At 30.0% G+C, this 15,845-nt stretch overlaps 1 protein-coding gene across 4 annotated transcripts in view; it reads right to left on the bottom strand.

Moving 5' to 3' along the window:
* Positions 1 to 987: 987 nt before the first annotated feature.
* The window catches only part of Herc4 (HECT and RLD domain containing E3 ubiquitin ligase 4), a 106,036-nt gene continuing 91,178 nt past the window's right edge, over positions 988 to 15,845 (bottom strand). For 3 of the 4 annotated variants that reach the window (XM_075360589.1, XM_075360587.1, XM_075360590.1), the window contains exons 20-22: positions 13,316 to 13,464; positions 10,903 to 11,093; positions 988 to 4,571 (exon numbers count right to left, since the gene is read on the bottom strand). In XM_075360589.1, the coding sequence (XP_075216704.1) occupies positions 4,419 to 4,571; positions 10,903 to 11,093; positions 13,316 to 13,464 (493 nt within the window). In that variant the 3' untranslated portion in view covers positions 988 to 4,418. The remainder of the gene's footprint in view (positions 4,572 to 10,902; positions 11,094 to 13,315; positions 13,465 to 15,845) is intronic. The other variant, XM_075360588.1, reaches the window with a different exon arrangement.

Below are 15,845 nucleotides of genomic sequence, written 5' to 3'. Positions count from 1 at the left end.
TACATAAATAGTAAGTGCACAAATCCTCAGTAGTCGGCAGTTGTATGACAGTTATTTACCCCACATAGAGGAGACACAATACTCATTCATAGTATCAGCCATCTCTTCTATGAAAGAATTCTGCTGTGTGTAATTATATGAAAGGAAGTTAGTGGGGACTGTCAGCATGAAAATGCAGTGAAAGCCTTGTGGAGGAATTGTTTTCATGAGGTATGGATGTTCTCTTCTCTTTTAAAATTGATTTAATCATCTTAAATAGTAAATTAACCATAATTACAGTGAGACTGGCAAATTGTAGTAACAGATAACAAATCTATAAGCAGTTATTTTATTAAATTAAGTTGGTGAAGTGAAATATCCACATTAATGTTCAAATGTTTTGCTGTGCGATACAAATGTATTGTGGTTCAAACTGTAATTTGAATTTGAAAGCCTATTATTTTGTCTCTCTTTGATTTGCTGTTCTCCATAAACCCATACGCATAAACAACTTTTAACCTATGTTTTGTTGGCATTCTTATGCTACTTCTAAGCCAATTTCAAGGAAGGAATAAACATAAACCGATATTTACTATATTAAAAAAATATAGAACATTTCAGGATCACTGTAAATAATGAACTGTTTGTGAATTAAGAATGATCAATTTCCTGTTTGAGAGAAGTGCTATCTCCTCAAGAGATTTCATACTATAACTCTATAAACAATTAAGACTTTTGTTATCTGTCACAATAAATGAGTGCCTGCTATGAATATTATACTCAACGTCAATATAGCCACTGATTATACTTTACAATGGATCTGTGAAAAGTGTCTGGTAGCATATAATTTTGCAATAGTATTCGATAATCTTACAGAGGTTAAGATAATGTTGATGTTATACACCATACTAACACAAAGGAGGCTCTTAATCTCCAATAATCAACTGAAGGTTCATTTACTAAAAATTGACATTTACACACATTATAAATTTAAAATAAAACAAAATATGCGTTATGTATACTGATTTATTTAACAGAATCAACAATCTTAAAACCGCATTATTCTTACAGTAATAATACAAAAGTCAATTATACATAAATTCAGTTTAACCTTATAATCACATTGTAACAGCATTGATTATTTTAAGTAACTCAACATAAATTAACAGAAAACAAAGAAAAACCCCTGAAACCTTGTTAAATTATTATTTAAAAAACAATTAGGCATAAAAAATGTGAATTATTAAAACCCAGTAAAATGAATGTCTGTAAGATAAAAATGAAAAAGTAAAAATTAATAAATAAACTTAGGAGTTAAAGCGAAACATTAGAAATATAAAATAAGAATGAAAAATAAAAATAAATAATCTTATAAGTTAAGACAAATATTATTTATATGAATCGCTAAATAATCAGCTTTTCAGGTGCCTTATTGAAATATCTATGCACAAATGTACAGTGCAACAAGATATACCCAGTATCTGAGTCAACAAGATATATCAGTATCTGAGTCAGTATCAGTATGTTGCAAAGAGAAAATAATTAAAAATTAAACCTACAGTACCAACTAACTCTGAATAAATATAATCACGCTTCCTAATCTTGTGTTGAATTTTATAAAAATTTTTTAAATTCTCAATAAAACCTTTAGCAAAAAAAAATTATTTAACAATCAGAAACATGTGCACATCATGAAATATCAATTGATATATATTTTTTTCTATAATACATAATGTTGTTGGTAATTAATTGTAATAAACAAAAGACAAGTTTAGCAGAAAATTCTATGAAAACAATCACAGTTAACAGAATTGTAGGCAGTATTATAGTTAGATTATTACTATTGTATACGAGTGTGTCTGTATATAAACATAAAGTATACATTAATAAACATGTTATATAATTGCATACTGCAGTAAGTAATTGAATTTAATCAAGAAAAATATTAACATTATTTTTGGTGATTGATTGCTGATGTAAAATTTTTTGCTATTATGCTTCTTAATCTACTTGAGGCTCATTTTCTTATGAATCATTAAAACACAGTAAAATCAAATTACAACTGCGATATTATTACATGGTCAAGTTAGGTTTATCTAAAGACTGATCAAATCTGTCTCGAACAAGCACCTCTTATCATATAATACTGCATCTACATATATGCATATAGTAGTATCATAGACTATGCATACATATTTTTGTTTCCATGACAAGCAAAAATGATGAAAAGTGAACTGAGAACAATATTGTAAATATGACAGAGTTATATTTACATAAAAGAACATTTCTTGATATATAATGAGAACATATCTCAATAATGAGAGAATAACAGATTATATCACCTAAATATATATATATATATATATATATATATGAATATTACTAAGAGATTAAACCAAAAGTTGTAAAGTGAATCTCTTAGATTCATGTTCTGATAACCCCCAACTCCAGATAAACCCATCAATCTTCACGCATACTGTCCACATCTATACTTCTTGGAATTTGAGATGGCCGGCTTATACGTCCTCCTTATTCAACAACTGAAACTCTCACCTCCTCTTTCCTAAGTCAGTCTGACCCACAGTTTAGTCTTTCAAACCACCACTGTGCTAACTAGCAAGTCTTTCTTAATTTGGCCAGTTCCACAGACTACCAGTAGACCCATTTAGTGCACACTGGTTTTTTAACAAAAGACCATTGCAGTCTTACAAATTTTTATCACAATTTTTTTAGCTTAGTTGCTGACATTTTATCTCCATGTCCTTCAATTTTCAGGCGCAGCTACCTGAAATATTTAAGGTATCTTTGTTCTGTATTGATTTCAAACAAAAATCTGATACTTTCATACAGATATTTGATCTCTATGTTTAGAGACATGTTGTTATATAAAATTTATCTATCCATTTTAATTTAATACATTTTGAAGTTTGTATTAAAACATGTTTACTTCTTACAACACAAGCAGATGATGATAAAGTGAAGATGATAAAAAAATAATAAACTTTAAAAGTTTTATATAAGCTTAATTGCAGATTACAAAAACTGTTACATTTTAATCTGTATAAATGAATTTTTCATTATTTTTATAAAATATAAATTATAATAAAACAGAAAAAGGTTAGATCTAAAAGCCAACAATACAGCTTTCAGATGTATTTTTGGCTTTTAGATGTAATAAAGAAAGCAAGAGCAGTCTATGAACACAAAAATATCCTATTTTACATAATACACTAAAACAATTACTCAAAATCAGTTCTGACTTTCCAAAAGCGTTAGAAAATTAATTTTATGATTTTGAATAGGGGCATAATAACTATGGCTTTTTGTCTGAAAACATTTCATTTCAATATTCTTTCACACTGAACATTTTTAAAATTTTCTAATTTTTTCACTATTAAGCAATAGTTTTTTTCACTCTAACTTTGACTTCGAATTCTAGTTGTAACACTTGTTAAGAATTTAATGCGGCATTAAAGATAAATATAAAAATGTAGTAACAATCCAGGACTGAAAGGGAGAAAAAATTGTTACTTGACTAATTACATTAAAATGGTATGCAGAAATAAACTAGTAAATAACTACTACTATAAAAGTATCACAGCAGTCCTGCAAAAAGGTTTGATGGTCATTTCTATTTTCAAGGACATGATGCACTATCTGGTAACTTCCAATACTGACTTTTAGACTATTATGAACAAAAAATTTAATCCAAATTTAATTTTTTTGGATTTTTATTATGTTTATTTCTACTCCAGTCATTCTTCAAAAAGATGTTAAATGATATTTTAACAGAAATCCTTCCTAATAATCTATCACACTCTTAGTTAAACTCAAGTTTATGAGCTCCTCTGTAGTTTAAATACTTAAGAATTAGTTTAAAAAATTACCAATATATTTTTATACAACATGACTATAGACTGCTAACATAATTGACCTGGAATGATTTAAATAAATTCTAATTTACTAAAAGAGAAAATCAATAATTTAACCAAATCACCTTCAGCTGCTATAAAGTAGAAGATTTGTGTATTACTGTTATTTAGCAATATATTAAATAATATTTTGTAATAAAACTGATAATGAAAAACATTAAGAAACAAATGATTATTTTTATCTACATTAACTATGTTTATTAATACTCAATAATCATTAAAATATATTAAAATCTATAAAATAAAAATTAAAAAAATATGTTAATGTGTACAACACTTTGGTGTAAATCAGACTATGTATGTACAAAAATAACATACATAAAATGACTACCTGAATAACAAAATATATCATTATTATTTACTGTTTATTTTACAATTGTTTACTTGTTACTGTTAATTACAATTGTTTTTTCTGTACACAAGCATATTTAGCAAAATTAAGGAAGGCCTCTAGTGTGTTTATAAAATGTGTTTTACCATTCGATATGGCTAGATAGAATTATTTCATTAGACCAAAGAAAATCCCACAGTCTGTTGTATAGCTTGAAGAAGTTTATATCGTAATCTTTGTTTTGTAGCATATTTAGGTAAATCTAACAGATTGAAGCAGGTGTGAGCTACAGGCAAATATCCGGTGTCATTTGTTGGTTGAATTATAATCTGGAAATAAAAAATACTGTTTTATTACTTGAATTCATATACTACCAAACACACGAAATTGACAGAACCTATCAATTACAATGCTTCTTTAATCTTCTTTATAGAAAATAAAATTTTTTTTTTGTAAATTAAAGATAAAAAAATCTTGTAAACAACTGAGCAATATGTTTTACAGAGCTTGCTTTAGTGGGTTACCTACCTAATTTTATAAATATCTAAACAGTGTAAAAATTAAACTAATATATTACAGGAAGGAAAGTTGTATGTTGGGATATTATTAATAATTAGTGTTCACTACATTTCTTAAAAAATTTCTCTGGTTTTTTTTGTACTTACAACAAATATTTTAATTACAATATTCTTTTAATTTTTTCTTTACATTGCCCTCTACATACTTTAAATTATAATATCAGTCCTTACAAATTAATTTATAGATGCTCCACTCTCTCAACAGGTTTAGTTTTATCTTTAGCATTTCACAGGAGAGAGACCAAATTTCTGGATGTAGCCATGATAATATTGTGCTCTTTTTTTTACGATTTTTTCCCTTATAATATTCAGAGGGGTAGACAATTTTTGAAAAGCATAATTCTGTAAGTAATTTTGTAGTAACCAATACAAATAATTCATCCATTCCAAATAATGATCTCAAACTGCGATAAATGATAGTGGATATGTTCAGTTTGATCAAGGAAGCGATTTAACACTCTGAACCAAGAATATAGATACATCATGTGTCATACATACATCCAGTCACTCATAGTGTATCATAGACTATCCAACAAACAAATAATAAATGTACATGGAAGTGAGATATGTACCAGCACATTTTCACAAGAGAAAATCTCTTAGAATGGGAGAAATGAGAAATAAATTACTTAAGGAACAGAAATAACTAACAGAAACATAATACACTTTTAGAATAAAGAAATGGTTAAAGATAATTTCATTATTAATATTCTTATAAAAAATATTTTTTTTAAATTTCATTTAACAATATAAGTTTTTAAGTTAATTATAACTGCTTATACTATACAATCGGCTGAATAATCACTTTTCTCAGAACTCTATAAAAAAAAAGAGGATTCTTTTGGTGTGAACACACTAACTGTATTAGGAAAAATGGATTTACTTAAAAAAAGAACACTTTCCGTTCCACACTGTTCTTTTATACAGTCGCTGGACAGGAAAAAGTTCCCAAACAAGTCTGTAAGTAGAGCCTACACCCTCAATTCATATTAAGTGACACATTCAATTCATATGAATACAAAGGACAAAGTAACTCAAAGATATCTCTACATCTTTTAACATGAACCCAGACATTTTGCAAAAGACTAGTATAGTAAATAAGAGACATCCACCTTTTTTTTTTTTTGAGGACGTAAAACTCTTGCGGATTATCAGCCACCAGAGTAAAATAAATAAAAGAGAAAAAAAAGAATAACAGATAACAAAAACTACATGATAAAAAAAAAACTAAAAAGTAAACAAACAGCTAAAATAACATTATAACAAAAAAAAAAAAAAAACACATTAAAAAACTACATACCACAAAAAACTTACTACCAATATCACAGCCTGAATAATAAAAAGAGAAATAAATTTAAAACAAAACAAAGAATAAAAACAAACAAAAAAATATAAAATTTACATAAAACAAGTGAAATTCAATAAAGTCCAAGAGGAGTGTATGGCCCCCTTCTCAGATAACAGAACACTACAGAAAACAAACTTAAAAAACTAATAAAAACAAAATTAAATTCTATGAAATAAACTGATCTACCACAGAGATAACAACAGCTGGCTTAAAACCTCCTTGTCATTGCTCAGGATTTGAGAAATGTTCCTGGACAACTTAAATTTAAGATATAAGGCTGCATAACACACAATCCATGAGGATGTGGCGCACAGTTAGGCGGCAATCGCATCTTATGCATAGTGGTGCATTTTCCACTGACACCAGGTACCTGTGAGTGGCTCTCGTATGTCCTATCCATAATCGACAGAGGATCACTTCCTCTCGACGAATTTTCCTGTGGGAGGAATCCCATGGCAACACAGTATCTTTGATATGACGAAGTTGTTGATATGATAAAGTTGTCAACTGCGGCAATCCAGTCATCTTGCCACTTTGTGTGAAGCGTGAGTTTTACAGAATTAATAAGATCATATATAGTAACACAGGTAGTGAAAGAGGGTTGACTACATGCATCTTTAGTAGTGGAATCTGCATGTTCATTAATCGGAATCCACACATGGCTAGGGTTCCAGCAGAAACTCATTTGTGTGTTACAATGGTTCAACTTAGTGATTACGTTGTAGATTTCGATGATGATAGGATATCTGGAATAAATTTTTCTAAGGCTTGGAGAGCACTTCATGAATCACTAAAAATAAGCATATTTGGCAATTAGGGTTAATGATATTCAGAGCCTTATTTATACCATATAGTTCAGCAGTAAACACACTCATAATACCAGGTAGACCAAACAAGTTCTATCATTGACAACAAACATGCAACCAACATCATTCTGTTTCAATCCATCAATATGGTACTGCATCTGGGTTTATCTTGGAGAGAATGTTGTGAAACATTTGCTGAAAGACAGTATGTGGTGTTGATTCTTTATTGTACATTGTAAGATCAAATATAAATTTATAAGGTTGAATCTACATGGAGGATATAAGCATGGATACGATGGAAAAATAAGTGTGTCAACATTTTATAAGGTGCAATAGATGTTGGATACGAATACCTACAGCTGCAGTACAACATGGATGGTCCCTCATACCTTCCTAAATTAGGATTCCCAAGGACTGAGTCAAACACCGAGTGATTTAGCTTACCTTTGAGATGGGCAAAATAAGATCCTAAAAGCAGATCTCGTCTATCCCAAAGTGATGGCTCACCGCATCAACAAGTAAGCTTACGACAGGGCTTGATCTAAAAGCACCTGTAGCAAGCCGAAGGAAAACATCATGTACAGCATCCAGCATGTTAAGTACGGTATTACATGCTGATGAGTAGGCGAAACCATAATCCAAACGGAAACAAACTAAGGAATAGTAAAACCGCAACATACACAACCAATCGGCACCCCAATTGGTATTGCTAAGGACTCGCAGCATGTCTAAAAGTTTGGAACATCTTGTTCTTAAGTTTTTGATGTGTTTGACCCACATAAGGCAGCTATCAATAAATAACCTAAAAACCCGAGTGTATTAAGATAGCACTTAATACACTTCCTTGAAGTACTTCATTCTTCAAGTTGATGCTACCCGAGAGAGAATCTACCACACGGACACGGAAAGTTCAGCCATTCAAGAATGGCTGAACATGTCTTTATTGTCTGTACCAGATGATAAAGACATGAATGTGTGTGACCCTCATTTAGTAGACCTTTGTCTACTGAATGACAAAGGTGTCTTGTCGCACTCTGTTTACCATATTATATTATGTTTACCATATAAGGGGAGCACAAAGTTGAGCCCCAGAAAATATGGTGGGCATTGAAGTCTCCTACTATTAACAACGGCAACGGGATTTGCGTGAGAAGATTTGACATTTCTAGAGCATTGAACTCCAAGTTCAGTGAGAGATACAAATTGCAGACAATTGAAGCAATTTGCAAGCAATTGTGCAATTTGAAGGGGATCAAGACCTTCACAGCAATAGCAGGAATAAGAATAGCTAATGATATCCTTGTAGCTGATACCTCATTTCGCATGAAAATAGCAACTCCACCACTCTCTCTACTGTCTATTAGACAGTCGTATTTTTCACAGAAATAGCCTCTGAGTGTTTTGCATCTTGTTGTAAAAGTTGCGTTTCTTGGAAGCACTTGATTGCACGCCAATATTCTCATATCCTCAATGCGGGACCGAACACCTCTAACGTTCCACTGAATAATGTACATAAGTAAAGGTAGTTATTGACAGAGGATGTCAGGAAAATATATAAAAATTTAGTTATATGTGATCCAGTGTTTCTTTTTTGTATTTTTTATAGTAAAGAACTCTGATGTCCCGGGGGTCAGGTGGTTCCTCAACCATATCCTCCATAAACAAGGTGATGGATGAGGAGATTTCGAAGAATGGGAAGTCGTAGATGACATCCCAGAGGGGGTGGTTCTGGGGGTTCCCTTAACAGGGAGCTTAGTTGATGGCTTACCGCCATCCATGATTATTCCTGCCCGCACAGGTAAAAAACTTTGGGGACAGGGACTTTCAGATGGGTTCCACGACTGGATTCTCTAACCGCAACTAATGACTATTTCTTCATCTTAGTCAGCTCTAAAATAGTGGCTGTAAGTGAGGCAGCTTGATCAGACATCTGAACAAGTTGTTTTAGTTCACTGCAGGATCCACACTGTTGGTTGCCTCCATTCACAGGAGCTTTACTTGATGCCGCAGTGGCGAAAAAGACATCTGGTTTAATGATGTTTCAGGAGTGTCTTTTTATATTCTCTTCAGGCAGCTAGGAAAGAAAGCTTCTGCTCGGTACAGATTTTTAGGATTTCCTTCTCTTCTTTAAAACTTGGGCAATCTCGAGATCAAGCTGAATGTGATCCCCAGAGTTTGCACATTTTTCTTCCTCCTGATAGTCAGTGTCCTTGTGGCCTTCTTTCGCACATCTAGCACATATTGCGGTGTTCAGGCAAGTAGTGGTATGACCATACATTGGAAATACTGCCATGGGTTAGGGACAATCGATCGTACTCTAACCAATAGGTATCCTACATTAATTTTCTCCGGTGGTGTGGGAAAGTTGAAGATTAAAATAAGAGAGGGAGTAGGTTCTTCCATCCCACACTAACGTTTCATTGTTCACTTCACCCCTGTAACACCCTGGAGGAGAAGTTCTTCGGCAATTTCGGTTTGCCGAAGAACTCTCCTCGGCAAACTTCATTGAGTCTCGAACAATGCCCAAAGGACATTGTTCGAGACTCACTACGTAGAGCCATTCACCCATCAGCATGATAGTTTCTACCTTGGTTTATGGTTGCGTTTAATAAGGTGTTACAATGCCACCAAGTGTAAGTGAAAGAGGAAGTAGTGTAGAATGTTGTTGTGTAGTTGTGTAAGGGTATATGTTGTAATTTGTGTAGTGTTCTTGGCATAGTATATGTATAGTGAAAAGTGTTCTGCAGCTACGGATGTAGTGGGAAGAAAATCTGCAGAGGCTAGGGCTGTGGGGACGCCAACCCCCAAAGTCTTAAAGAATAAGATTCCCTGTTGGGGGAGACATCCACATGAAGGGACTTTGAAAAAAGACAAATAACCTTACCCAAAAGTGTCAGATCATCCCTCTTGACAGTGGATCAAGAAACAAATACTGGGTTCATCTGACCTGCATTCACTATGGAGATGGGAGTAATCACCCAGGATGGAAGCAACACATTATGACAGATATTTATAAACCTGTGTTAATATAAGCTGCTAAAATTTCTTTTCTTTTGGAAATTGAAGTTTCACTTGAGGCAGGTCCACACTTCCTAAAGGAAAATCCTTGCTCATTCACAGAATTGTAGTGCATGAAACTAGCCTAGCCGAACTAGATAGTGTTCAGCCACACCTCTACTGGAGGGTTATGGAGAAACTACAGCTTGGTAAGGCTGCACTTGATTAACTACTGGAGAAGTTTCACTATTTGTTATGGAGTAATTTTTATTGTGTTTTGAAGTTTAAAATAAATATTAAGAACTCTTATTTGCAATTACAAAAATAAATTGTAGTGATTCTCTAAAATTATGCTTACCAGGTGGTTAGTAAGGTAAACATTAAATGCTAATCATAGAGCAGACTTTCTCTCTGATAGACAAATAATTTACCAACATTAGGATTACAGTTGCAATAAATCAAAAAAAAAAAAAATATATATATATATAACTTCTACAACAGGATATAATTTAACTTCTATATAAATTTGGTAACTCAAATGTTGTTAACAGTAGCTATTTACTTACCAGTAAAGTGATCACTTTCACCTAAGTCTTAGAATTAAATTAAATTAAACTGATATTTAATTATGTACAGCTGTGACAATTTCTCTGAATGTTTTTAGAATTAGAGAAATAAATAAATAAGATTTAACATGTTTTATTTGCCTGTTCATAAAGAGACAGCAGTAATGATGAAAAACTTGAAACATAGTTCTAGAATGTAATTTATTACTTTCAATATATCACTAATATATATCTATATAATTGGAAGTGGTAAATCAGCTTAACAACAGTAACAGAAACATATGATTTCAAATAAAATATCGAAAAAAATACAAAAATTCATACAGTAATATGTTTACACAGGTGGTTATTGATAATTAGCATACCTTAATTGCCTTCATTCCCTGAATGGGAATACGATCTGTCCCAGTAAGGAACAAAAGAAACTTTTTCTTCTCTGCAAGTGGTAATTCATGAAAAACTTCCCAAAATAATCTAATAGTTGGGTGAGAAGATGAATATTCACCTTTGTATGAAGCATTGCTTTCCAAAGCATCCCAGTCATAATTCTCATTGCCTGTAAAGATAATCCATTTTATGACAAATTTTAAAAAATCTTACTATATTAATACTTTAACAAAAATACAAAAAGGATTTACCATAAATTTATTGTTTAATTGAATCCATAAAATAATAAGCACTTGCACCACAGTTAAAGTTTTTTTTTTTTAAATTTAAATGTAAGCAGAATTGGGAATACTGATTTTTGCTGTGATGTTCCAAACGTTTACATTAATAATATACACATATAGGACAGCACCCAAATAACTGAATATGACACGAATCAGAAAAACCAAATTTTTGTTTTTATTTTTAATTAGGTTTATATAAGATTTGTTGTGACACTCTATTAACTTCCTTTGTTGATTTGATAATTAGATATTTGAAGCAACCAAAAGGAAAAGTGAATGGTTATATGATGAGAAATATTGGTATGTCATTGTTCCTTAATGGATCCAAATGTGGTTTTCATGTACTGTACACACATATCATGAGTTACATTTTAATTTGGGTGGCAAAGCAATATTGGGTGAAACCATGTGGTTGGAAATTCTGAGGAAGGATTTTTATAAATGACATGGGAATCCTTTTTTTATCTTTGAAATAACTCCTCTTTTAAAATTTTTATAAACCTCCATAAATGACTAAAATTTATATAATTTATAGATTTCCTCCAATTCTTTTGAAACATTTCTACATAATCTAAACTCTCTAAAATTCCTAAAAAACTCATCATAATGTGTGGCGATTTTAATGTTAAATTTCTAAACAAATCTAATCTTGTGGTGAATGTACTATTAAACTAAAACTTTCAGGACTTATATTTCTATATCCAGCTAACCAGAATTAAAAGTACCTCTACTATCTTTGACTATATTTTTAAAAATTTACCTACAGATAATTTCTGATCATTTTATGCAGATTATAGTCCTTCAGATTACAACTGTCAAACTGCAATAACAAAATCTTTAATGATAACTTTTATCCTGTTAAAATAAAATAGTGATCAGAAAAGAATCAATTAGAAATTTGGGAACCTTCTTTTTAAAAATAAATTGGGAAAATAATAACAAAATTTGTTTTGATATAAATTGTAATAACTTTCTTAATTTTTTTCAGGCTTGCCATTTAGCAAAAGCAATTATACTGCAATGTTTGACAATTAGTGAATTACACAAAGAATGGGGTTAAGAGGAGCTGAAACTGATGTATATGATAATGATTCTTTTAACTGGAATTTCACAATTGTTTATAATTCATTATAATATCATTGAATATTATATTGAAACAGTTTTAATTTTCTTAATCTGCTAAAAACTGTTTTTTTTATTTCTTACCCACAAATAAAACTTCAGGATAACGTAATGATAAATTAAAAAATAACTTTAAAAATTGCTTTAACATAAAAAATCATACTTTTAACTACTATTAGTAGTTTTTACCAAAGATTTTACAGTTTTAACAAAAAAACACCTGGTACTGGGGGAAAGTGCTTTAATCAAATGGCCGACACTTAATATTCTAAAAAAAAAAAAAATACTTAAGCTCAATTTATTACTTTGAATCTTGAATAATGAATGTCTTACGAATAATAATAATATTTTCTAATAAATTAAAAACCAATACTAATTGTGTTTCACTACACTTAATCATTAAGCCACAGAACTAAAATCTTTGAATGGAACCAGATTTGAAATTTGTAATCTTTCTTATTAGAATCTCTAATTGTGTTTAAATGGGGGTTTTTATACAATTATTTAATATTATTCATGAATAGAAAGATGAATTTTAGGAGACAGAAACAAAGCATTGCATATAAAACACAGTTTTAAATAATATGCTCCATTTTTTAATTTATCTTGAAATTACTTTAAACTGTACTTAACCTGTTAATTTTATGGTTGACTCCCATCTGAGATTGAATTATTCACATCACCTTAGAAACTGGTTGTTTAATAAAAATTATTACTCTCAAAGAAAGCAACTCTGACTAGTTCTTTTTGTACCTCGGGTACATTGTGTAAAAGAACTAAATTAATGCCATCAACCCTCTTAAGAAGGCTAATTGAAGGTCGAATAAAATACTTTCAATATACAAGTCATTTTTATTCTCTACACAATAATTAAGGATTTCTGCTATGGATGACATTAATCAGTTTAGTGGCTTTATGTTAACTGAAAATACTTAAGAAATTTTTTTAAAATTTATATTACTTAAAAATTAGGAAAATATATTACCAATAACAACAGCCATCAGTTCTTCAGCATGAAACAATTTTAAAACATATCCTCCACATACTTTGTGAAATGCATCATGAAAAGCCCTGTAATGACGAGCCACAGATGTGTTCAACACAAAATCGACATAAAGATCAACAAACTCTTTCCTGAAATATAGAAAAATATTTATAAACAATAATTTATAAATAAAATTTATTTATATTTTTTTATTTTATCATACAATATTACTTTAAAAACAAGCTGAATAACACATGATTTTTTTAACATCAAAAAAATATAAAACCACAACCATAAAATAAAATATTCATTAAATAAATTAACATACACTGAAAAAATTGCATCGGTAAATGTGGTTTCAGACAAGAGACAAAAGTTACAGTGTACATTTGAAATCACCTGCTAATTGAATGTGATGCTCCTTCTACGCCTACACTACCAATCCTGGCTATTTCCCTCAGCATCCTGCTTTCTGTAGATTAGATATAGTTCCTTATTATTTGTTTTTGCTTTAATTTTTACACCCCATAACTTTGCTTGTTCCGCATAAATAAATGATCTTTCATTTTAATCACTAACTTTTTATAAAAAGGTGGGTTCAAATTTCATACTTTCAAATCAAGTATTTCAAAAGACAAGTATTACAAAAATTAAGCGCTTTTTTCAGGTTAATGATCTAAAAGACATAACTTTTATTGTAAAAAGAAAAAAAAAGGAATAACACAATATATAATATCAAGAGGTTTGTAATGGCATTTTAAATATCTTATATATTGTCTGGGCAGATGTTCACTGTCTGACAATTATTAATGATTATTACTCATTACTTACAAAACAATCATAAAAGTTGAAATAATCATAATCTGATAATCTGACTATTAATCATTACTCACAACTGAATTTTTTCATATATGTCTATAGATGAGTTTAATTCAAAATTTATTGATTTACTTAATCTGTAGAATTTTACTTTGTTAACATTTTTTGTTATGGATGATTCTTTATTAAAATAAACACAATTTCTTTCATTTGGTTTGCCTCTTGAAACTTTTTACTAATGTTATATCCAACTTTTAGTGTAATTCTATCAGCAAAAAAGTATCACTTTTAGGAAATCTTTTTCTTACAAGAATTTTAAACCTTTACAGACACACTTTAGCAAAATGTTCTTCTTACAAAAGTTAAAGCTTTTTTTATGAAGATCACAAATTGCCAAAAATGTTTGTTTAATATTAACCCCTTCCCCAAAAAAAATGACTTTATATATTATTTTTTTTAGCTGTATATTGATTCAGAAAATGGGTTAATAGTAGTATTTTGCAACTGTATTTTCTACATCAACAGGACTTTAATCACTATAATTTATTAAAACCACTTAGGGAAAATTTACTTAAAAACTATTTTTACCCGAATGCTTCCTCTTGAGTTTTCCCTAGTCTTAAAAATTGTTACATTGGGGAGCTCCCAGCATAAAAATTTTTTTATCGCAATTTCAAATTCTTACTGTTCAAAATATATTTTGTTTAAACAATAAAGCCACAAAAAAATTTCCCTGATGAGGCGCAGCTTCAAAAAAAAAATTTTATTTCAATTTTAATTTATTTAAAATAAATTTTAGTAAACATTTTAATCATTAAAATAGCCTGATGATGCACAAGCACCCAAATTTTCAAAATGTCAAAACACATTTTTGAAACTGTGATGCAAATAGACTAATATTAAAAATTTTGGCCATTGTTTTTTTTTTTTTTTTTTTGAGTATCTTAGCTCCATACATTAAAATTAAAAGATTTAAATATAACTAAACAAGAAATTTTATATTAAAAATGAAAAAAAATCAATAACATTAAAATTTATTACAATATATATATATATATTTTTTTTTTAAATATGTTGATGAAATAACTATAGCAAACTAATTGAATATTTTTGGTTAATATTTTGTTACACGTTCATATATTGTACTTTTTATTTCTCCTAGTTATATATATCCATCATAACTTTACTATTCCCGTTTTTACCAAAACATACAGATGTCATAAGGGTCATAGCAAAGAATCCACAATCATCAACATTAGTTTAGCTTAAACTTTTTGAAATGATGTTTTCATATTTCTACCATTTAATTTGATATCAACTTTCTTAAGGCAGAATTGATTCTAACCATCATATATATGAAGCATTTCACCCTTATAATACATACTTATTCAATGATGATAAATAGTAAATAGTGTAACAAGACCAGTATAGTGGGCCTGAGTAACAGATTCCTACCAATTAAGAAGAAAGTAGGAGAAAATATAATAATGGGAGGAATAGCTACAAAACGGGGGCTAAAAGGAATCTTTCTAGTAAAGGTAACAGGTCCATTTAACAATTGCCTTTTGTAATACTGCCCACTGAGACATAAACAGATGTTTTTCCGTGAGAAGAGTTACCGGACCCAGGTTAGGAATACATAGGAACAAAAGGGCTCAGTAGATTATTCTCATGCTTTATTCTCATTATTCTCACTTGACTAGAGTAGTCA

Source organism: Lycorma delicatula, chromosome 3, assembly GCF_047948215.1.
Source record: "Lycorma delicatula isolate Av1 chromosome 3, ASM4794821v1, whole genome shotgun sequence".
NCBI classification, from domain to species: domain Eukaryota; kingdom Metazoa; phylum Arthropoda; class Insecta; order Hemiptera; family Fulgoridae; genus Lycorma; species Lycorma delicatula.
The sequence above is the reverse complement of the archived record's forward strand: the minus strand, read 5'-3'. Positions and strand labels throughout refer to the sequence as shown.